Source organism: Semicossyphus pulcher, unplaced genomic scaffold, assembly GCF_022749685.1.
Source record: "Semicossyphus pulcher isolate SPU_LCO1_2020_fin unplaced genomic scaffold, fSemPul1.0.p SCAF_19, whole genome shotgun sequence".
NCBI lineage: Eukaryota > Metazoa > Chordata > Actinopteri > Labriformes > Labridae > Semicossyphus > Semicossyphus pulcher.
The window spans coordinates 8,094,127-8,119,297 of record NW_027211692.1 but is presented as its reverse complement, the minus strand read 5'-3'; the positions used below and the strand labels follow the sequence as shown (position 1 = coordinate 8,119,297).

General features: G+C 46.1%; 1 protein-coding gene across 2 annotated transcripts in view; it reads left to right on the top strand.

The window, feature by feature from the left end:
- The window catches only part of robo1 (roundabout, axon guidance receptor, homolog 1 (Drosophila)), a 215,602-nt gene that overhangs the window by 159,673 nt on the left and 30,758 nt on the right, over nt 1-25,171 (top strand). The window contains exons 4-8 of one of the 2 annotated variants that reach the window (XM_069667969.1): nt 12,197-12,354; nt 18,132-18,252; nt 19,281-19,419; nt 19,598-19,725; nt 24,851-24,975. In XM_069667969.1, the coding sequence (XP_069524070.1) occupies nt 12,197-12,354; nt 18,132-18,252; nt 19,281-19,419; nt 19,598-19,725; nt 24,851-24,975 (671 nt within the window). Of the gene's footprint in view, nt 1-12,196; nt 12,355-18,131; nt 18,253-19,280; nt 19,420-19,597; nt 19,726-24,499; nt 24,976-25,171 lie in introns of those variants that run through there. The other variant, XM_069667968.1, reaches the window with a different exon arrangement.

Genomic DNA, 25,171 nt, shown 5'->3' with positions numbered 1-25,171 from the left:
ACGTTTAGCTGCGGGCAATGGCTCAGAGCGGTGGATTGTCAAAAAAAATCTTCGGGTCTGCAGTCCTCATTTCAAACCTGACGATTTTGAACGAAACATGACTTCGGAGGCGGGCGTCCTAGATTGAAGTGTAGTATAGCGAGCTCCCTGGCCTCCTTATATAGTCTGGCGGAGGTGTTCCAGGGCCTATTGGGGAAGCGGATAGCGTCCAAAGGCACCTACAATAATGGCATTAGCTCCCCGTAATAGCATGATCGGACTGAGGTTGAAAATTGGCGAACTGGCCCTTTAAAAAGTGGATTTTATTGTACATTCATAGATTTCGACACAGTCCTTGCAAGGGGCTTGACTTCCTCCCAACAGGATTAACTGTCAGAGGAAGGTCTCTCCGTGTCATTAGCTGTTCATGTATTAATTTCTCAGACGTCAGTGTTTTGATCACCGACTGCATTACAGGCCGAGTTAGATTGAAAAGATATGACACCATAATGTAATATTCTCTAATAATGAGACCCAGTGAGCCAGCAGTTGTCATCATCTCTTCGCAACTTTTCAATCTTATGTTGCGTTTCATCACACAGACGCCATTGCATTATAAAATAAGGGTGGCTTTTCAGACGTGGTTTGAATCGACAGCTGTGTGCGAGCAGGATTAAACGAGGGCATAAACAGAACGCACCTCGACTCTCGGGCCAGTATCACGAGGCCAGACTTGAATAAGTTGCAAGAGGAACCTCAGAGTAGGAAAAGATTTTGCTCCCGCTTCTATAAATCTAGCTGATATTCTGAAGTCCTCTCTCTCAGTAAAGTCGGTCCAATAGCCTTAAATTTCCCTCACTGCTGGGCCTGGCTGTGTACCCCCGGGGAGGGGGGTCGTAAATCAGCTCACCATGTTCCAGCCATGTTAACAGTAGCAAAGAACACCATAAAACAAAGAAGCAACAACTACGAAGGCGCTTGTCTCTTATTTACTGAACACGTAAATATGGAAAACCCAGAGCTTTACATCAGTCCTGAAACCTTACACAGTGTCGATTTCACAGGGATCAGGGTAATTTCTGGCACACTTGCAAAACCGTCTGCTCGGCATCAGCCGTATTTGATTTTGCTTGTCGGACAACTTGACAAATGCAGTGAAAAGCTATAGCACCCAAGTGTTTGGCAGTGATCACGTAGGCGTGCACATTCACGTGGTAGGCAAGTGCTTAAGATGAAATTTCACCTCTCTTATTTCTTTCTGGCACACCATCCCTGACAGCATTCCCTCGCTCGGTATCTCTTCCTGCTGTAACAGATCCTCTGTTTGATAGGGACACGGACATCTTTTCATCTTCCCGAGGTCCATCTGGGAGAGTTTAGGTCCATGTGGAAACCATCGAAACGGGAACGGCATCTGATCAGAGAAAGATGTGCCCCTCTGGAGGTGCAGCACATGTTTGGATCCCTGTACCCTTATTTGCTCTGTCTCACCCTCTTTTACATTCCTGTGTCCTCTATCTCCCGAGGACCACTTGTTCTTAACCTCTTCCACCTTTTCCTCTCTTTCTCGCTCTTTCCTTCCCTCTCTCCCCGTCTCCCCTGTGCCTGGTAAAGTGATTGGAGCGGGATCAGCATGGTGGAAATGAAAGTGGCCATGACGAAAGGCTGAGGGATCTGCTGTAACATTACATTGGATCCCCTTGTGTATTTTCCTTCCCCGTTTTCCTCCGCGCCTGCCTGTTTCCTTCCACACAGCCGCTATCATATTACTCTTCCCCAGTCACCTCCGCAACAGCCGCTGATGTAATCCTAGTTTATGGTCCCGTCCCGACGTAGACCGATGTTCTCCAAGACAATCGCTCACTCCTACTGTTTCCTAAACCTCTATCAAATTAGACGTTCATTGGAAACTTGGTGATTTAGGCTACGATTTCCATTACAGCACTTTCAGATGAAAGGAAGGCTTCTAACATTTCTGCTTTGAATTAGTTTGTTTGACATTCGCTGGAGAGAGAACATCGGTGCAGCGAATGTCCACTGGTTCTCATTAAGCGTGCATTAATAAAGTTTAGCCCAAACAGACTGGCAGGGAGAAGGAGAGCACAAGCAAACACACCTGCCTGCACATGAGCGCTCACAAAGACATACTGTGCCTAAGTGCTGCATTGAAAAATGAGGAGAAATAATCACATAACGTCTATTTATAAAGAAACAAGAGAGGAAAGTACACTCTGTATTTTCTTTTCATTCTTCTGTTACCTCAGTAAAAAATGTCTCTGCAATAAAAAGTTGTATCACATGTCTGAATGTGACTCTCTTAAGTGTGGCTCCACTCGACACAGCTACAGGGTTTCCTCTGTGACCAAGCAGGGGCTTCACTCACAAACACGAACACATGCTTAATTTCTCTCCCCTGGAAAAAGCCACTGTCAGTCAAAGCTGGTGTTCTCTGTAATTGATAGAAGCAATAATATTTGAAACTAGCGCCATAGCTGTGGAGAAAGTTGTACAAGCAGCTTGTGGTTTCACCCATTCTACATTCCTACAACACCCAGGGTGCACTGCGCCCCTCCCTCTGAAAGGAACTGCCCAGTGAGAGATGCCGTTTCGCTGCAATGGCTCAGAGCGGTACAGAATCTGAAATATAACGAAAATATACCGGTGGATCGTCTAAAAAGTCTTCAGGTCTGCAGTCTACATTTCAAACCTGACGATTTTGAACGAGACATGACATCGAAGGCAGGCATCCTAGATTGAGGAAGTGTAGTTTAGCAAGCTCCCTGGCCTCCGCCAGATGCAGGTTTTACATAGTCTGGTGGAGGTTTTCCAGGGCCCATTGGAGAAGCGGATAGCGTCCTCCAAAGGCACAACTACAGTCTACCATAATGGCATTAGCTCCCCATAATAGCGTGATAGGACTGAGGTTGAAAATCGGCGAACTGGCCCTTTAAGTTAAACTTTATCAAAATGTTACATTTACACTATCTTGACTCTCTGAACATGTTAGCAAGTTATTTCAGACAAGTTACTCCACAACAGACCTTAATAATGTGGTCAAATGTTCTGAGTGAGTCATTGAGCCATTATAGATCACGAATTTACAACGTGTTTCTACTTGAAACAACTGTTGTATTATATTTTGACTTGTCACGCTGCAGCAGTGAGAGTACATTAACCACTGGAAGGTCCAGCTGAGCCGGGAGAGCAGGAGCTGCATAATGTTTGTGATTTCTATTATCTCCGACATAAAGCAAAGCCTGACCTGCAGTCATTGTCAAAGGTTTCATCTCCAGCTCCACACAAGGATCTCATTCCCCCCTGCTCTGGCCCTGTTTGCACAGGACCACTATAGAATAACACTGTATCAGTCTGTGCTGTTTGTCGATAATATATCTGTGTTTTGGGAAGATAAGCGAGAGACTAGGGAGCGTCCTGTAATCGCCTCATGAGATCTCAGGCTAATAGAGACGTGAAGAGATCTGCTGCAGATGTTCCCAAACTCTCCGATGAGGGTAAGCGGAGGGTCAAACGGCACTCCACGGGAAAGCAGGCTGTGTTTGTGGATGTAATTTCTCTGATGGCGCGAGTTAGCTAGCTGACAGGCTCCTCTTACAGTACTCCTTCCTGCGCAGGATCATGAGCTATCCACATCAGTGCATGTCACATTAAATTAGGATCGTTGTGGTGGCTCCGCAGCACTGACTGGTGCTAACTAATTCATATGTTCCTGAATCATCCCTTGCTCTCCTTCAATCTCACATCCTCATACGCTCCACAGATGAACACACAAACAAACATGTTAAAACACACAGATCTTTGGTTCTTCAGGAAGAAAAACAAGTTGCCTCACATCCCCCCCTGCTCCGTCCGGTCATATTCAAGAGTCCCGTGATTGGTCCGTGGTCCTACACAGCGTCTTTGTCATCGTAGATCCGAGGAGGGGTCAGGTCTGGAGGAGGTCCAGGGGGAGGGCTGCTGGGGCTCCAGGGGCCAGGAATGTTAATTGGGAAGATTGTTTTAATAAGGCCCTCATCTCTGCAGATGCTTGGAGAGGGGCCACACAGGCGGGAGGGCAGCTCACAGTGAGATATTGTCAGCAAACATAACTGACACAATGTGAACCGAGCTGCATAAAACACGCAGAGGGATTAAGGCACAAGTGGATGAAGATATTCCACGGCTCGCTCCGTGTTTACGCCTGCTTTTCTGGAGGTAAAGGGATTTACTGTAATGAGCATTCTGTGGTGACAAACGTGCGACGTGCATATACTCACCACTTGTGTGTTGTGTGAAATCCTATTACAGTGTGAAGACTCAGGCTAGCGCAGTCTGCTAAAGCTGAACACAGGCGATGAGAGGCGAAGAAAGAGGAGAGCGTTCTTAAAGCTTCAAACCAATTACACTGAAACATATTTTGTCATTAGCTTCATGTGAAACGTAGCCATGTAGATGTGTGGTTTTAATTAGGCCAGGTCTTGAGATATCTGTCTCTTAAATGACTGCCTCCGCCTCGATACAAAGGGACTCTATTTTGTTTGTGGTGCGTTCAGCATTGAAGTATTGCATCTAAAAAATTCAACAGCAACATCTCTCTCCAGAATCAATGTCCTCATTACTCTGGATAATCCACACAAGGCGCTGTCAGCAGTTTTCATGGGAACTATTTCTCCAGGAGAAAGTATGTGCAATGGAAACGTTTGCAGCAAAGTCCTTAAAGGGATTCACTTATTAGGAAAACACTTAGTCTATGAGACGCTCTGTCATGAAGTTATAATAAAAGACTGACAGCATAGCAGGAGAACGATGAAACCAGCGTGCAGACTTATTATTGAGGACGAGCTCTTAAACATTTATATTGTTTCCCCATAAACGAAGAATGTTGCTCATAATGTGGAGATTTGACTCATGCTTTCTGCAGAAAACATTGATGAAATGATTCCTCTCTTGAATGCGACAACAACAGTCCGCATTGTGCGCGCTTACACACGCAGGACGCGGTTCACGGAGGGCAGGTCAGAGCCCCATTACCTCAGCCTGTGTCGCATGAGAGGCAGAAAGAGGCAGAGAATGAGCGAGCATACGGTACAGGTGTAGGTATGAGTGTGTGCTATACTGTTACATCTGCTCTTTTGTATCTCCGCGCATAGGGCTCCAGGCTCAACACAACACAGCGAGTGGTGACAGCTAAGTTACTGTGGTTTCTCAATCCCTCCTGGTCCTCGGGGAGTACACAGCAGAGCTCCACCTAGAAATGAGGACACATGATAGACATGCTTCTCTAAGCACCGCAGTGCTGCTTCAGCAGTGTCATTATCTGTTGCTGCAGTGGAGGTGCAAAGGAAGGCTTGTAAAATACTTTGATTTACCTGTTTCTCCCACCCTCATTATTGTTTTACTGTGTCGTGAAACTCCAAAATAAGACTGTTTGGGAATGGAAACAGGATTCTGTTGGCATCAGCTCTGTGCTGTGTATACGGAATATTTTATTTAGCTTGGCCAGCAACCTAATGAGAAAACTATATATGTCTGAGTTCATTTAATAAGCATGATACCTGATGCTGTTTTTCCACAACAGGTAACACACTCCTTCAAAATAAAAGCAGCCTAAAAAATCACTGCAGACAGCGCACAGGCCGAGCTGTCAGGAGCTGAGAAATCCACAAATAGCTTGTCCATGTTTTTCAATCATTAAATTTAAATGCGATAATCCCATGCAGATGTTTATTACACAGTTTGCGTTGTGTTTCGGGTGTTCCTGTCAGGATTTATGAGGTTTGTAACCTTTTCCTAACATTTTTGGACGGAGCGAGAGTACTTCTCGTGCTGTGTGTTTTTTTTTCCTCCGACATTCCTGCCTGCACGGCCCCGGCACTCGAAACACTCTTTATTTTAGTCCAACTCCTGCTCACCCAATCACACAGGCTCTGTTTATTGAACTATGAGGTGCCAAGTCACTCACTCACTCAGTCACTCACATAAACCTGCCTCCCTGCTTGCCCTCTGTGCCTCTTTCGCCGTGTTCGCCGAACGCCATCTCTCTCTGCGAGCCTGACGAGAAGACTTACGACCATTTAAACAAACACAGGCACTCAATGGCCTCTCTGTCTGTGCGGCTGTGGGCTAACGTTTCCTTTATGTGGTGTGTGTGTGCAGATGTTTGTGTTTCTTTATGTACAGACATAATTGCTGCTGGATACTGAAACACACGAGGTCTGCATGTGTGCGTTTTTGAAGTGTGTAAGGTAGAGGATGAAGCGCTGAGGTTGAACTCTCTGCACTCGGCGATCTGCAGCCTCAGAGGGCCACAGCGAGTGCAGACATGCCCTCTGCTGTGCCACTGAAATGTCCACAAAGCCATCTGCCTTTGCTGCCAGTGCCAGGTTAGAGGCTGTAATCACCTGGCACAGCGCGGAGTGAATGCCTCGCTTTACCCCCCTCGCTTTACCCCTGCTTCAATCCTCACACCAGCAGCACCAGCCTGGTTCAGTTCCCTACATGGTGTGGTTTACATTTGTATCATATATCTCTGCAACTGTTGACATTTTTTCCCCCCATTTAGTCCAATTTTAACCATCGAATGAAAGAAAACATGTTGACAGCGACACGTAAGCCTGAATTTAGTTTGCTAATGGACTCACACGGTTTATTGTCTCGGCTCAGTGTGTTTATAAGAGCTAACAGGGGCATCCTGTCTCTCTTCAGTGACATGACATCACATGTGAGTCTGCAGGATGACCTCATGGCATCGGGCCGTGCAGGTGCAAACCCTAAAGGCCGCTCGGGTTATAGTGCATCTGCTCATGCTGACATATTTACGGGTGTCCACGAGGTGTCTCGCGGTCAACCAGGCACTTAGGCTGTCAAGCATTTTTAACCAATGTGACTGTGCAGATGTGACCTCGTATTCAATGTCACGCTTGTCTGGAGCGCTGGAGTGTTTTTTTAACATGATTTATCAATGGGGTGTTTGGGCAGTAATGTGAAATCTATAAATAGAATTGGAAAAGAAGAAAACAATCAGCGTGTGATGACTTTATCGTGATGTTACGTCCCTTCCTCTCAGTTTAATCTCTGTATTTGTGCATAGCTATGAGGTTTAAATAGATGTAAATAATAAGTAATAATCCATCTAACACAGTCGGTGCAGCTTTCATGCTGCAAGATGGGATAGAGTTTCTGCAGGGTGGACAAGAGGGCATGAGCTCAGAGCACAAGAACGAGAGCCAGATTGAGAAAGAGAGGGGAGCCTGCCGTGTCCAATCTCATCTCCCTTGTGGAGAGGTCAGAAGGGAACAAGGGAACGAGTAGGAGGAGGGAGGCAGGCTGTGAGTCTCCAGAGTACAGTAGGAGTCCTGTTATATCTTCACACCCACCAGCTACAGAATCATGCAGTGCAAACACACACACACACACACTTTCTGTACGCACGCCGCTGGCAGATTATCCACCTGCAGCAGCCTCTTTGCAGCAGAGTGGCATGGGTTAGCACACCATCGCTATGAGCCGGGCTTTGAAGTGCGCTGCTCGGTGTGTGTGTGTGTGTGTGTGAGCAGAGAGAGAGAGAGGGAGGATAAGGGGGTCAAATGCTGAGAGGGGAGAGAGAAATTTCGAGACAAAGTGGGAGAAACACGGCGGGCGAGGATGAGAGGTGTTTGTCCCAGAGGACAGAGCTGGAGGCGAGGTGAGGAGTAACAATATGGGAGGCTTCAGCTCGCAGCGTAGAGGCAGTGTGAATAAAGCAGATTTCTGCTTGTGGCGTAAACAACACTCATGTAGGGGCAGAGGAATTATGTTGTACAGTAAGTCGAGATTGACTGCAGGGGAGCTCAGCCCTATTTTATTACACATGTATGTGTAAAATGAGGCAGATTTTTATGCTCTTTACACATTAATTATAATTGAGAAATCCATGAGTTTATTTGTTCTGTGTTTCAGACATAGACCTGCTTCGCTCGACATCACAGACATGCTTTGACAGTAAACGGATGGGAGAGAAAGCCAGCTGAGACAGCAGTCATATATAATGAACATCTGGGGCTGCTTAGCCATTTGATATTTGCTCTGTGCTTGTTCTACGGTCCAGTCATCCCTACCTTATGTCCTCAGGTATTATTTGACCTTGTTTGACCCCTGATAGAGCAGCATTCGGGCAGCTTGGGAAGCAAATTTGTTCAGTTTAAAAAGAAGAAAGAAGCAGAACCTTCAGGACAGCAGACCACAAGGAATAGATTTGGATTCTTTCCCTTTGCTTTTACAGCTCTTCCTCCTCTCTTGTAGTTTCCTTAAGGGGCAAGCAATGTCCACTGTGTTTCAAGGAAAAACCCCAAGCCAAAGGCGAGACCCCTGCTGCGCTCTGCATCTCTGCAGGATTGACTCCGGGTGCCTTCTGATAAATCTTTTAATTCCCTCGTGGGTCTGTTTTTGTATCCCTCCAAAGATTTGCGTGGAAGCTTGTTGTACTTGGTTTAATTTCCTCAGAACAAAGCTCATCTGATCTTCCCACCCAGACTTGTGTGTGGCATTAAGTCTCCATTTTCATTAATGTTGGAGGGGCAGTGCGGGAATCTCATTTTAATTTGACATTTAAACATCTGTTTTCAATTTCCTGAGGAAGAGAGTGTGTGTGTGTGTGTGCGTGTGTGTGGAGTCATGTGTGTGTGTGTGTGTGTGTGTGTGTGTGTGTGTGTGTGTGTGTGGGTGGGTGGGTGGACAGAGGATAGTTTGTTGGGGTGATTAACCTGGGAGTTTGCAGAGCTGGGAGCAGACATCTCAGCTGACCTTTAAAGGATGCTTTGGATGTAAGAGATGATGGCAGCTAATTGCGTTAGCCTCGGCACCGCTCCGATTTGCTACTTGAGGGGCGATTTATCATACAGAACAGTTCAGCGTGGTTAGACTTAGCTTAGCAGGGCCCAGCAGATGTTAGCTACTTCAAACTGAACCGCTGCTTTGATAGAGTATGGCTGTTTCATGCACAGTCAGCTATTTGTCCTGCAGCGAGGCGCATCAGCCACATGAGATTTGTGCGCCTGAAAACAGGAAACGCAGTGGCGAATAGATCCCTTTACCTCGACAAAGCGTATTGATATCCATCCAGGTCCGGATATTCACTCTGTTTCATCCCTTCATCAGCATATTTGAGCAAATCCAGGACGGACAAAGAGGCGTCTTCATGCTGGGACCTGTGACTTTGGCCCATTTCCACACATTAGGCCACAAACTGAAAATCTCTCTCTGTACACACACGCACACACATTGGCCTCCCTGTTAATAGCGCAGGAAATATTATCTGCTCGGGGACAGCTGCAGGCTCACTAGAGAGACAGAATGGTAGAGTAGGCTCATTATCCCAAACACAGACACGGACAGCGCCACACACACACACACTTTCAGGACAGCACGCAGCGTGAGAGCCTCTCTATCCCGGTTTTTTTTTTGTATTCTGGATCAGCTCAGGAGGCGAGCAGGGCAGAGTGTGTGCAGGAAGGAGGGATGCTGGTTGTCTTATTTAAACCAGGGGGGCCAGAGGCAAACGACTCCACCACAGCTCCGGATCTGACCGGGCTTCTGGCGGAAGAGTTGGGGCTTTGTACCCCATCCAGAACTGGTCCGTCTGTCTGTCTGTCTGACAGGCTGTCTGTCTGTCTCACAGACTGTCTGGCTGCCTCTATCCCAGAGGATTTTGTTTTTCCACTACGCAGATGTTGGAGGCTGTCTGCTGCGCTGCACTCAGCTGTGTTTATAACAAAGAGGTGTTGGTTTGGAGGAGGCGAGAGGAGCAGCGAGGTGGGGGAGTGAGTTCTGCTAAGGAGGGCTGGAGGTCACTGTGCTGTTGGTGTAAACACTGGATGATGCCAGCTCTCCCTCGGGCCTCGAACTAGTCGATACAGCGTCCCTTTTTTTTTTCTTTTCCCCGTCCACACATGCTTTTTTATTTTCCAGAGGGACAGATGCATCCGCATGTAGGCTGAGAGAGTTACAGTGAGGCCAGCAGGGAAGGTAGAGACCTGCTGAGAGGAGACGACGTGCACTTAATGTTCCTGTTAAAGTTACTGAGCCCACTCAGCCAAACGTTTATTACAAGCTCCGCAGGAAAAACATGAATGCACACACTTTACTTTTAATGTTAGTATGTTTTGCATACTCAACAGGAGATGCAGCATGTTTAAACCTTGACCAAAAACAGACCATTCAAATATGCACCAGTAAGTATTCTATAAGCCTGTTAAGGGCATATTAATCACCTTACAGCTGACTCTCCTGGCTCTTCAGAGCAGTGTGACCTTGCTGACAGAATCGGAGACAATGTTTCTGCAGATGGAGCTGGTGCTTTAACGGAATCGGATGTTTAGTGTTTACATTTGCATTCCTGGATGACTGTATCTGCTTTTAACTAAACCAAATGAGCTCATTCAGCCTGCAGCTGCACCGCCGAGCTCCAGTTGGATCAGAGTGTGTGTAGAACATTTTGGGGGATCACACATAAATGTTATGCATGTTGCCATGGAGTCATGCATCCTCCTTATGGGCGGCAGCGACGTATGAGTCAAAAATATTAATCCGTTGCTTTGTTTCTGATAAAAGATGTTCCTATGCGTGATAAATAAGGTTACAGCTGTATGCGGGGAGCTGTGGGTGTGATTATGCAGCAAAGGACGGTGGAGGCGCTCACCACCCGTCTTACTCCAAGACCTGGTTCCTACTGACTGTACGTTACAAGAAGCAGAGAGCGGCATCTGAGCTCGGGATGACCAATTAAGTGCTTAAAGGGTTTAGTCAGGAATTTGTTGGCTGTCAGTAGGTGAGGGGTCCTGGGGTGAGCCTGACTTTGATCTGGGACGGAGGTGACTTCAGAGCGAGCTGAGGAGCGTGAGACAATAGACGGCAAAAGCTTGCTTGTATCCCGCAAACAGACACAAGCATACGCGCACGTTACATTTCCGTTCATGCTGCGTTGCACTGACCTTGCATGCTTTGTGTGTGGCCCCAAATTTACAAGCGGTATTTTCATATGTTTTTATATGTATATGCGGGGAAGCTGGGAAAATGATTACTGGCACAGCGTCTGCAGAAGGGAGCTTGTTGCTTTTTCATTACTTTCTCCCCTCTCAATAAACCTCCAGTTTATCTGTAACACCAGAGATATGCACTCCCGACATCTGTGGTTCCTTTTCCCCTCAGAAAATGCATGCATTGATCTGCTTCCTTGCAGCTACACCTCCGAGTTATGATATTGATGTGCTATTCTGATAAGTCAGGCACGTAAAGACTAATGAATTCACGCACGGAAAGTTTAGTAATTCAGCCGCAAATGAAAATCAGAGCTGCTCAGTGCATCTCTTTAAGCCTTCACATGTATTCAGTAAGAGATCACACCTCGAAATGAGCCGCTGTGCACCTCTTATGTCTGAATAATACAAATGCATGGCTGTGTCATCTTTTTTTACAGCACTTCTATCAGAGGAAATCAATGCAAATCAGAATCACATCCAACAAAAGTCCTCAGCAGCGGTAGATTGGATCTAATGTAGATTTTCATCTGCGTTAAGGGAGCGTGCATGTGTGAGTGCCGGGGTTGTAAATCTCAAGTGTCAGGGAGAGATGAAGAAGCGATGATGGAGAGGTGATGATCACTGTGTGTGTGTGTGTGTGTGTGTGTGTGTGTGTGTGTGTGTGTGTGTGTGTGTGTGTGTGTGTGTGTGTGTGTGTGTGTGTGTGTGTGCGTGATCATATATAGGTCTGTGTGTTCGGTCAACACAGAGGAAGGTCATCTCTGCGAGAGAAGTCAGGCACAAATATGTTTTCATCATCACTCTTTTATAGGTTATTGACAGTAAGGTTATAAAGGACAAAGCAGGCCATTAAAGTAGCCCAGTGTGGTGTTCACATACGTACCTTTGTTCTTTTTTAGTCAATACTATATGTTTAAGAGAGATTTTTGTGGGATTGTGACAGTTTTCACGGCTGGCTAGGTGCAGTAAATCAATCGTGATGTCTGCCTTCCATTTCTGTCATCTGTGCGGAACTAATTACATGTTTCAGAACACCTACACCGCTGTTTTACAAGCTGCCTTCGGCTTCATAAATGCAGCGACACCTTCACGTTTTGTTTTTTTTAACATCATCTGCTGCTTCTTTCTCTTTTTTAGCTGTTTTTCCTAAAGGAGGATTTATGGCATTTTATTAATTCTTTCTTCCTCTTTCTGTTTTCTCGCAGTTCTACGAGATGACTTCAGACAAAACCCTGCAGATGTGATCGTAGCAGCGGGAGAGCCGGCGGTCCTCGAGTGTCAGCCTCCACGGGGACATCCTGAACCCACCATATCATGGAAGAAAGACGGAGTGAACATAGACGATCGAGATGAGAGAATTACTGTAAGGACTTTTCTTTGTTTTGTCAACTCCGGGGTCTCTAAAGTGGTAATCTCATAGATCTCAGTTTCGTTCTCTTTGGCGCCACCTATGGCGATTAAAGGTAATTGCGAGAGCACACTTCACAAGTCTATGGTTGGTTCCCTTTGTTACGGTTGTACGGCTGATTTTCCTCGCTGACGGTCGCTTTCCTTTTTAGACTGTTTGCCTTCATCTGAGCGTCCAATTTGTTTCTTTGGATTTTCACTTATTTTTGAAGTTGTATCTGTAGTCATCCATCTTTTCTTTGTTTGTTCAGCCATAGTAGATTACTGTTTACTCACAACACTCACAGAGACCGGAAAGCTCCGCCTACCCTCTCTGGCAGACCAACCACTGCTGGCTGATGGAAAACGCGTCACTAACTGGGCGCCGCTTGCAGTATTACCCAGTTCGTAACAAAAGGCTCAATCACCATTGTGCTATCTCCTTCGCAGATAGATAGAGACTTAACAGACATTTATTTAAATGAAAATCATCAAGATTATTACTTTAATGTTCTTATTTCTGACATGCTGTGATCGACTGATTCCTGAGGACTACCTTGTACATCAGGTTGATGTGTTTAATGCATGAGATAGAACGACCCAGTGATGCAGGTCAACTCATTACCAGCACTTCAGTATTTGTTGAAAGATTGATTTGTTTGCCTCATTATTCACATACAGCGATTACCAATGCCCAGAGCAGCCCATGTTGGTGGCTACAACCTTTAATGACTGAGGTAGATAGAATCAGTCTTGCTCCATCAGTCAGCAGCAGTGCATTGATTAGGAATCGCCTGCTGATGAAATCCACGAGGGGAAGCGCAGATCTGGAGGGAAAAATGAGCTGACTGGAATCAAAGAGTTGCACTGTGCAGCAGCAGCGCCTGCAGAATCCAAACAACTCGACATGTGATTTGCAACCATACCACCAATTATTCAGCTGTAATTAAAACAACAGCACAGGCAGCACTGCAGCCTCCATCAGCTCTTCATGCTTACTCACCAAAAGGCCTGTCTCAAATAATCCCAGCTCAAACTGCTTCAACCCGACACGACTTTGTGTCTGTACTCGTTTCCCCTGAGAAGGAAGAGACTGGTAGTTGTGTTTGATTATTCTGATTGGATGTGTGCTTCAGGGAGGCAAAGGCCTTGACTCAGCATTCAGCTAACACAAGCAGGTAGAGAGGAGGAAGTTGTTAGCAGAGGGTCTGGATCCCATTTACACAATATAACCAGTGGGGTTTAAAGGTTCTGGCTGCATATTATGCAGCAGACTAATAGTTTGGCCTCCGAGTGCTGACGATGGCTAACTTCTCAGTACACTCATGGAAAATCAAATCTTCCCCAGATAATAAATACAAGGTCCGAATAAAGATGTTCCACTCTGTATGCCTGGAGCGCAGCGCTAAAGTCCAGACCGGGCTACTTTTTCCCCAATACATTTTTATTACTCAGTAAGTCAAAACAGGGATTTATTCCTGCTGGCGGTCTCCAGTGGAGGATTGTACATGACTAAACACAGTGTTTCTCAGAGAGGGCCGGGGCACGCTGAGGTCTGATCACAATTTAAACTCCTAAACACTGCATGCACTCTTTTTCTCTGACTGTTTCTAAGATGCACAGGCGGAAGATTTAGAGTCCGTGTCTGACAACTGAGCAACCTAATTGAAAGAAACAAGCGCGTAATCTAGTTTAGATTATGAGTAAGAGAATCAGGTCATATCTGTCTCTGCCAGGAGTTACAGGAAAGCACGAAACTTCAGATGCACGTAAAGAACTCTTGTGGTCTTTGAATTGACTGTCTGTCATGTGTTTTCTACATGTTCTGACCTTGCATGGTGAATTTACCGTTTGCATACCTTACTAACTATTTCTGCCAACTGTTGCACTGTCAAGTACACTCACCGGCCACTTCATTAGGTACACCTATACCATCTAATGTAATCCAATACACCAGCTCAGCCATAAGATGTGCTTTTATGTTGCCTGTAATGTACAGGCTTCTTTCTAAGCTGTCATAGAGGTGTTAATTCAATGATATTTCAGCATCAAGGTCATAACTGGTGGCGGGGCGCCTGAGCTGCATTATATTCAGAGGTGTTTCTAATACTCTGGCCCCCTCATGTATGTAAACAAGGAGGACAAAAACACACCTTAATATAAGCAGTGCTGCTGTATTGAACTGCATTAGATTGTTCAGGTGTACCTAATGAAGTGGCCGGTGAGTGTATATTTAAAGGGGAGTTATTATGCTAATTTCAAGCTTCATATTTCACTCTGTGACACCTGTGGAGTAGCTTAGTATAATTTACAGTTAAAAAAGCTCTGTGCAGGCCCGCATACAGCCTCAGCCTGGAACGACTGAGTCTGCTCTGTCCCTTTAAGAAACCTCGCCACTACAAGCCCGCTTTCTTCTGATTGGCCGGCTCTCCGCAGCCTGCTGAGGCTGCAATTTGTGACATCACAAAGACTGTGTGAAACCTGGCGTTCATAGCAGCCTGCAGACTGAGCTGAGAAGCCTGGGGATTACTCCAACATACTTTAACCTACAGATCTGAAACTTCACCCACGTTTAGTCTGGACATCCAGCACTGTAAATTGTGAAACAGCATAATACCCCTCTTAAAGGTGATAAATGCAACATCCAATTTGTCCTAAATCAACATTCTAGACAATGTTTACTGGCGAATTGATCCATCTCTTCAATAAGACACAATAAAAATGCATCCATTGATGTATTTTATCATTCATCTCTTCTGTTTTGTTCACCATTTAAGGCCAAACTTGTTAGCTACTGTTAAAGTCAAGGCCCTTTGAGGACAAAGCCACCCTGTTTCACCTCAGTATTAAACATGGCTCTCATGCACATGGCCTTTCCTGTAATTATATTTTAGCTCCACTGAATACACACAAACGCACACACACTATTTGTGTTGTTTATAAATCATCCCTCCTACCCCCCGCATGGAAGCCAGGACTTATCCTTTCTGCTGTATATGTGATTTTGTGCAGTGAGGGGGAGAAATCCTCGGAGTAAACGATGTGAACACTGCTGCTGCAACACAGGCCGAATGACTCAGAGTTGTGTCCTTGTAGCCCGCAGCCATGTTGGGCCTTCTGTGGAGCTGAAAACAGGGCCTGGTGGATTTAACAGAGCTGCGTGGACCAGCTGGTGTTGCTCACTGTAAACTTCCCGTCAAGCACAAAACCGTACAGGCTGAGTGTTCCCAAATGAGCACTTTTAAAGTAGCACTAAGTATGTGTAATCAACTGTGCTGACAGATGGGAGTCTGGATGGTGTCCCGTGCACGCCCATGCGAGCAGATAACGTATTAGAAATAGGACTATCATGCAGCGATGTCCAGAGTTTGTTTATGGTTTCGTAAATTTGGTGCGAGTGAAAATAGGACTGTGAGGGAAGCAGAGGGTGGAATCTTTCTAATGTGATGAACAGCTGAGCACGTCAAAGGGCCCCCACATCCCGCCTGCATTGTTGTGCTTGCTTCAGTCCATTCCTCCCACCATGCAACATGCTGGAACGTGCAGTCTCCTTGGAGATCGCTGGTGATCAGAGCGAGGTCCCAAACCACCTGCAGTGGGGATTTTTTCCTGTGTGCGCCACTTTGCTGGGATGGTTTGACTCGGCTTTGGTGGCTGCAGCGTAAAGAGGAGGGAGTGAACTTCAGAGGGAGGCAGACACATCAGAGGGAACCCGTCTGTTTTTCTATCTATTTCAGTCGGCTGTGTGTAAACACAAATGACATGCTGTGTACCATCTCGCATATATTCATGACTTCATGTGGGGCGGCTGGGAACAGTTTCCCACTGAGCCATAAAAAGTGAGGTTGGTCTATTACTCTAAAGCTGCAGCTGGCTGCATTCCAATCAGCTTTGTCAGACAGGTCTTTCAGGAAAAACAAGTAAAGAATAAATAAACAGAAGCAGAAAAGATGCCAGTATTAAACCCTTGACCATTGTGTGCCTTAAGCTGGAGTCCGTCGGCAGCATCATAAATGGCCAAAACGCAGCATTGTCCTGCTCCTTTTGTGCGATAGTTGTGGCTAATTATCAGCCTGGAAAATGAACCGCTGTGTGAATACCAACAGAGCGCCTGCTGAATGGGGGCTTTTTTCATTATCAGCATTGCCAAATGACATGAGACAAAAGGCAACAGGATAGAGCCATCTCCCCGTAATGCAGGGATAATGGTCGGACTGTGGCGGCTTTCAGCAGACTGTGTGCTCTGCTGTGTTGTGTGGAGAGGATATGCATGCAGAGAAAAAGAGGGCACGCTGCTGCATTCATTTACTTCAGCCCGCTCTCGGAGTCCCTGCTGCTCTGGCACTCCAAATATGCCTGTGGAGAATGGGAAACTGCCACAAACACACACACAGAGGTAAGAATATGGATAGAGTGGACCAGGCCTTAAGTGGATCCTCATGTCAAAGCCCCGTGGACCCAACATAACGCCCCCCTCTTTCTTTCGGCTGGATGGTCTGCCCTGACCTTGGGCCTTTGTGAGTGTCACAGTGTTTTAGCTGTTAAGCCTTTCCTCAAACAAACAGTAACATAATGATACTTCAAACCCCTCCAGCACAGCGGGGTGCCCTAAATAAGCCAGACTTCCACAGCCTCTTCAAGTCCCCCTTCCTCCTGCTTTACTATGAATATTAAACAGGAGCAAAGGGCTGAGGAATGCCTCAGAAGCAGGAGACTGTGTCCGGTTGCACGAATCTAAGACGTACTTTAAAAAACATCTTAAGTCTGTGTGTCGCGTGCAAGTGACGAAGACTGATGTAGACGAACTGAGACGTATCATAGCTTGCAAGAGAACACACATGTAGGAGGGCTTAAGTCTGACATGTCAATCACAGGGAAAGGGCATTTTTGCAATATTGTGTGTCAAGTTCTCTGTCAGTGCTTCCCTAATGAGGGTATCGATTACATGCTTGCAGGTGGTGGTCCTGGTCTTGCAGGCTGATGTGCGTATTTAAAACCTTAAGCTCCATCAAAGCGCACAGATCATTGGTGCGCCATGCTATTGTCTGTCTCGGCGCTGACTGGCATGCTAGCGAGCTTAGAGAAGGGCCGAGGGGCCTGAGCTGGGGCCGGGGCTGCCTTTCTGACTGCCTGAGAACAAAGCACCTCCTCTGGCCTGTAATCAAAGCCCTGGGAAATAACAGACATGACATTCACCTGGACAAACACACATTCAGCGCTGGGTGTATGCGCTTCACTTGCTGTCACTTGTATCTGTATGCACACACAGACTGAATTCCAAGAAAGCTATTCTTTGAAACATTCCCCACTATAATAGACGGAGCTGTTTGAGGCGACTGTGAAAGCGCTCGCAGTCCTGCTCAGCCTCCGGTGTTCCCTCGGGGAGGCTGCGGTCGTGTTGGGCTGGGGAAGTGTTCTTTGGCTCAGCTTACCCTGGAGGAGGAAGAGGCAGAGTGATAGTGATTTAGACTTGAAGTGGAAGCTGAGTGGCAACAGCAAAAAGCGGCTAGATCGATCTTTGTATACTCTGAGAAAAATGAAGGAACAAAAACAAGCCATTAAGTGTTTTTGGGAACATGTTATCATGTTGTTGTAATGGCCTTTTGGTAACTAATTGCTCACAGGAATGCTTCAATGCAATCAGGAAATGTTTTGTAATGTTTCTGTTTCTCTGTGTTAAACCAGGCTCCAAGTGTTTCAACCACTGCTGTTCTCTCTCGTCTCTCACCTCCTCTTCTTCTCCTGTTCCTGCAGATCCGTGGAGGGAAGCTGATGATCACAAACGCCCGGAAGAGTGACGCTGGGAAGTACGTGTGTGTCGGCACAAACATGGTCGGGGAACGTGAAAGTGAAATAGCTGAACTTACAGTGCTTGGTAAATGATCCTTTCTTTTCGCTGTTGTCTGTCCACTCTACTCTCTGTCCACACACACACACACATTTCTTTCCCCCAGTGGGAAACAGAATCCAGATGATAAGCTTTGATTGTCTATCTCCCAGGGAGCTAAATGGTGTCACTGACCTTTATCAGATAGAGTGTGAGATGACCTCCAATCTCACACTTAAGTATGAATCCCACGCCGGCCCCCAGCAGCTTCTCTCCTCTGACCAGCTGCACCCTATTTCACCACGAGTGACCTCTGACCCTGACACTGCTGTGTCCAAGGCACAGAGCAGATCCAGACTCCTGATTTTATCGCCTCCCTCCACCTCTCCTCCTCAGAGAGTTCTTATAATCTGAAGAAGGAGCAACAACAAAGCTGGTTTTGTAAATAATTTTACTGGAATAGAACTGTTTTAACGAGGTCTCTCCTCGCGTTTTTGTTCCTCCATCTGAGTGAATAATTTAACCCGGTTAAATATAAACCACCCTTACGCTTTTCAGACCTGATGGAATGTGATCCGACCCCCTGAAAGTGATGATATTTTAGCCTTAGAGAATATAAAAGTACATATTTTTAAGTCACCAGAAAGAGTCAGAGTGCCAGTAAAGAGTTTTCTGTGTCTGTGTCTCATTCAGTGTCCTGCCTTTAATTCATTTAGTGTTTCGTCATGCGAAATTAAAGCCACATACTGCACCACAAAGTAGTGACTGTTTCCTGCTCTTAGTTGTACTTGTGAAGTATGAGTACCGTCTAGTCTAGACTGTATTTTTGTCTTGTTTAATGTAATAACCATAAATTAGCTGTAACCTCCTCACGTCATCTCTTTGTGGACAAACTCAATAAGACTACTTTGCTTTATTTCATTATTTTATTCTCGGACACCTCCCTTGACCTAAGTATTTCAACCAAACCTTTTCAAGATGTCCTTTTTCCTGCTCGGTTGAAGAGAACAAAGCCGAGATTTATTGAAAGAATCAAAGGCTTAACCGTAATTTGTGTGCTGTGTTTATCCGTGCAGAGCGGCCCAGCTTCGTGCGCCGCCCGGGCAGCCAGGTGATGTTAGTCGACCAAAGTGTGGAGTTCAGGTGCGAGGCCCGAGGCGACCCAGTTCCCACCGTGCGCTGGAGGAAAGACGACGGTGACCTACCCAAAGGAAGGTATGACTCATCAACTGGTCTCCTTTCAATCACATAATACCTTCCTCCCTCACCCTCCCGCTGTCTTTGTTGGATCCGCTCCTCGCTTTTGTCTGCAGCATGTTCAGTGAGCGAGTCTGCCTTTGCAGAGTTTTGTGTGTTGACAGCATTTGATACATGAATACGTGTTTTAATCCAGATATGAGATCCGTGAGGACCACACCCTGAAGATCCGTCGTCTGACCTCGGCGGATGTGGGCTCCTACAGCTGCGTGGCGGAGAACATGGTGGGCAAGGCGGAGGCGTCGGCCACGCTCACCGTCCACGGTAAGATTCAGCTTGACACTGCTCGGTGTACTTTACTGCCCCTTGGACGGCTGTTCTAAATTCATTTTCATTTGGGGTTATTGTGCAGCTTAATACAAACGCAATTTGGCACAGCCACAATAATAGCCTCCAGCTTTACTACTACACGCTCATCACTTTCAACTATTCTCTCTCAATTAGCTGATTGATTTCTAATAAAAAGAAACTCACAAATCCATAACAGCTGTAGAGTTGTGCACATGGGAGCTCAACAGCCATCGATTTCATCTGCCCTATACAAGTGGCATTTCTCCAAGGGCCTGTCTTCTTCCAACATGTTTTAGGACATACAGTACTATTTGGGAACCTATGGAATATCCGCGTGTCTCCTGTGGCCCTCTCCTTAGGACGTCTTATTAACACAGTTGGAATATAAAGCAGCCGGTCACAGAGTGTGAACATTCAGAAAGGAACCATTGAGAGAAACTGGGGGGCTGGGATCACCCCCCAAACCCTCCTGAGAATCAGAGGAACACAGGGGCCATTTAACGCCAAACTAATGGGAATGTTGGGAGTCGGGTGAGGAAGAAGGGGGAGGATGGAAGATAGGGATTGGATGGTAGGACAGTGAGTGTGCTGGTTTTGGTGGCGGCTCACCACTGATGCAGAACGGGGTGGGAATTGAGGCTGGGGGCGATTGTGGTGAAGAGGATCGAGGGGGGAGAGCGGTTTTTGCGGTGAGGTCAGTCATATTAATGTCACTCGCAGCAGTCAGCGCAGCGGAGATATAAAGAGACAAGGCAATCCCATTCCCCTGCCAACCCCCACCCGCAAACACAGATACTTCATCTTCACTTGGCTGCCCTTTGCAATTATTTCTTGATTTTCTCTGAAAGACGCAATCTTTAGATTGGTTTGAAGAGCAAGATTAGGCCCACCTGCCAATACACGCATCAATATATCTGCTTCTCTTATTGCCTTTTTCCGCTCCTTCCCGCTCCCTGACGAAGGCTCGGTTAATGAAAGGGAACAGCATTGATGCACTGGTTCAATAAGCTGTTCGCCCAGATTGGAACCATATTTGAAATGCTAAAACCGTCCTTGTCCTCAGTGGAAGTGAAATGTCTTAACCTCAGGCCAATTCCCTGTGGAAGAAGACACTGACCCTTTATTCATACATTATGCCGTCAACCCTCCCGTGTTGCAAAAGTTAGACAGGCATGAAAACTAAAGTAAAAGCGCTTAAACAGATAGATGGAGGGGACAAATGTTGATGCTGTCTTAGAAAGTAGAACCAGAAATTGAAGGAATATAAGCTGGGCAGATTGGATTTATGCCTTTGCCTTTTTAAAGTTCCTCGAACCATCTACTCTTCAGCTCCCCGAGCTTCATCCAGGCCCGGACATGAGGAGGCCAGGAGGGCTTGTGGGCACTGAGTAGTCCAGCTAATTAGAGACAAGCAGGCCGCAGTCCCACGCCCGGAAATGACATGCTTCTAATTACAGACGCGGGCATAGCAAAGGAAAGAAAAAGCCGGGTAATTGTAGGTCTGAACGAAGCCAAAGAAGAGAAACGATGTGTAGGTAGCAAGATGTCGCTCTACGTAGCAGCGAAGACAACAGTAATGTGGGGGGCAGGAGGTTAGTGTGTGGGTTTTGTGGGCAGTGCTGTCGCCCTACATCAAGAGTTAAAGTATGGCAGGATTGCTGAACCGCTGCATAAGAATAGCTGAGCAGCTGGATGATACAAACCCAGCAGTAGTGAGCGACTGGCAGAGAGAGCTGCACCACGATACGGGTAATTCGATATGTAAGGACGAGTTAGTTTAATGTAAATATTCTTTGAAGTCATTTTTTTCTGCTGTGATCGTTACGGACGATAAAAGCAATTGAATTAAAGGTGGATTAAGACAGAAACAACTAAATATCAAAGTCATTATGGAATAGGCTTATCATTTCAATATGGTGTGTGCAAATGATATTAGAATTAAAGACGCACAGTATAAAAGATATTGTCCTTCAAAGTAAATCCCATTTGTGAGCTTGACAGTTCATGAGAAGAATCCGACCCTGTGTGGACAGAGGCAGATTTCACACCTCCACTGGTCTGAATGTCAGCGAACAATGTGGACTTTGTGGAGGCGCTGCCCGGAGCTGTTTTTCTTCCAATGCGCTCCGCTCTCGTTACGAACTTAATCTGTGAATTATTGTCTTACACGCGTGTTTGACGGTCCGCTACACCTCCTCTGGACTTATAAATACGTCAAGTAAAATACTCCATTGATTGATGGAAGAAACCCATAATTGGCCGAGTCACCGGCTGTATTTATAGTTTCATCGTAAAATCATTAATGTAAGCCACATGAGAATGTCGGAGTGAGATGGGCTGCACGGCTACTACGTCTGTTAAAGTGTGCGTACATGTTGAAGTGTGTGTTTTTAAGGATCTAACAATCACACAGAGGCATTTTGATCCGGCTCTGCTGTGGTTAGATAGTGTTTATACTACAGTTTGTTAATTAAGCCTCACCAGTGGACTTCCTCTTCCACTATATAGGAATGTAAATATATTCTTTCAGACTGTTTTGGACAGGAGTCAAAAAATCAACGTGTTATTTTTTCTCAGCTGGTTAAGCTAGCCGTTAGCAGTGATTTATGTGTGGAAAAGCCTTGAATGGAATGGTAGTCCCCAGAGCGGCGTTGCTAATAACCCATGTAAAGGGTCTGGACGGAGACGTGGAACCGGTGCCAAGAAGAGAGTGAAAGAGAGGAACTTTCTTGTCAGCAGCTTGTGTGCGATGATAAATACGCAAACCTGGTTGGGCGCCACATATAGACCTGACAATTTGCTTCGCTCTATCTCCGTATCTCTGATTCAAATACACAGTGTGAGTGTGTATCACGTTCTGCCACACAAACGTGTCTGTCAGTGAGTATACAAACCTCACATGCGCAGAACTTCCAAAGCATGCTGCGGACCTCCCAGTGGGAGCGGCTATTAATCATGCTAAATCCTCTGCATGCAGTCCCGTCCTTGTGTTGATGTCAGGCCCGTCGAACAGCAGTACCACACAGATCCCCATCAATATCTCCGCTGTGCTCTTTGGTACATAGCCTGCCTCCTATTGGGCTGGAGGCCACAGTGCTCAGCGTGTTTTCCTCCCCCGCTCTGATCAGTTTATTGATAGCGACTCCCCTCCGCTCTGTAAGCTAGCGGAAAGCCCACAACAAAGTAGCCCGGTCAGATTTAAGGCTCACCTCTCCCTCCAGGTCCGCATCTGTGTGATCACAGCAGCATGGGAGAGGTAGGGTTACCTAATTAAAGGCTTAGACACACATGAATGCTTGCGTGTAGATGTTTTTAGGGGGGTTGTGTATCCGTGGGTGTGCATGGTCTCATGATCGTGTGCATCTAGAAGCTCTCACTAGCGGTGAGCGTCTTCTTCTGGGAGCGTTTGATGTGAGTCTTATCTGCATTTTAAAGGCCAGCAGGGGGAAGGGGGGGGGTGGGTCATTACTCTGACTGACAGCGTTTATGTTTCCGTGGGAGCCGTTGAAGCAGACAGATTAGATAAGGTGAGTGATTGGCCGGGGGAGATTTATGGCCAAAGAGTGACAGTTAACATTCACCTTGTGGTTTTATGAAGCGGGCTTACATTTGCAGGGCTGTGTGGCCTCCTCCGGGTGCTCTAAACCTCATTAAGGGTGCGGGGATGTTCACCTTCACACAACACCTGGAAGAAGAGAGGAGAAGAACAAACAAAGCGTTATGTTGCTGAGGATTTAACATCTGTGTTGTGTTTCATGGTTCTCTGTGTGCCTTTTTTGTTATTTGGTTTGTACTTAATCCGTCTTTTTTCCTGTCCTTGAACGTGTCTTAAGACTTAGCAGGAATGTTGAATCAGATGCTCTTCAGTATTTTCTGTGTGTGTGAATTTTTCATGCATTCCTGATCCCTCATGGTAATTATTCTTCACTGTGTGCATCATGTGGTCCCTTGGGTTTGAGCCGACGGTGAAATATGACATGTCTCTCATTCGCAGGATAATAACTACATGACTTTTTTTTGTACACATGGACATCACATTGTTATGTTCCTTATCTCTCCTCTTTATGTCACGCTGTTTATTATTTATTTATTCATCTTTGGGTTTTTGTGTTGTTGTGTTTTTGTTTCCTTTTTAGTCGTGTCTGGTAAGTTGAAATGTCACCCGTCACCTATTCACCGCCCTGACAGAGACAGGAAGCTGTCACAACCCCCCTCCATCCACCTCCCATCACTTCTCCACCCTCCAATCAGCACTCATGTTTCTGTTGTCACGGGCAACAGTGACAAAAGGACATTAATGGGTAAAAATATGCTCAGCTTGGGCCCTCCAAGGTAAAGCCGCATCATTTCATTCTATTATTTGCTCCTTTTATGCATTACCAAACACCCCATCCTATTCATGGACAAATTATGTCTGTATTTCAAATGACAGCTTTCAGATTGCTTTCCCCCGTGTTTAACACGGCCGCTGTATGAGAAGAGTTAAAATGCTAGCAGATTTATGATATTTGAGGACATATTCAGATTCCTTTCAAAGAAAAGGTGGCCTTCTTCTTGACCTCTAAATTCAGGGTGTGTCTCCTCACATTGATGACCTATTAGACCAGCGAGGCCCTGTGCCACTTTAGAGCTGCATGGGTGACATTGGGCTACCACAGCACATTCAGCCTGAGATGGAATTTGTCATTAAGATGCATGAATACAGCACCCTGGTCGAGGCCTGTGCTATTGGAGGGTGTCAGCGTGGACAGATGGCTCAAATTTATTCCCCATTTCCATGTAAATTTTAACGGCCCATGCCCTTGCCCATGCAAATGAGGGGGCACGCTAGTAACCATTGTTTTTTCTATTCATTACATCTATAATATGCTTGCATTTTGAATTTGACCAGTTTAATCTGATGTGCACACACCGTGCAAAGTTCTGAAAGCGAGCCTGAATCCTGTGAATACAGGCACCACAGCTGCAGTCACAGTTCTTTTGTCGCTTATTAAAATAACCCAGACTACAGCTAAATGTAATATTATCATAACTAAAATAATACACTATGGCATGTTTGTCTATTCAATGGCTAACCGTTCCTGTGGCTGTCCTCCAGTGCCCCCGGCATTTGTGGTGAGACCAAGGAACCAGGTGGTTGGCGTTGGCAGAACCGTCACCTTCCAGTGCGAAGCCACTGGAAACCCACAACCCGCCATTTTCTGGCAGCGGGAAGGCAGTCAGGTAAACAAAATGAACGAGTATAAAGGTTTCCACATCCAACTGCTCTTTATCCATTTGGAGAACAGGCTAGCAGACTCATGCAAAGCTTTGGAAAGAACAATTTTGGAGGCATTGTGTGCTTGACAGCTTTTATATTCACTCAGACGCTTGCATGCAAATGCCACTTTGGAGTAAAATCTTCATGATTGTTCCCGCA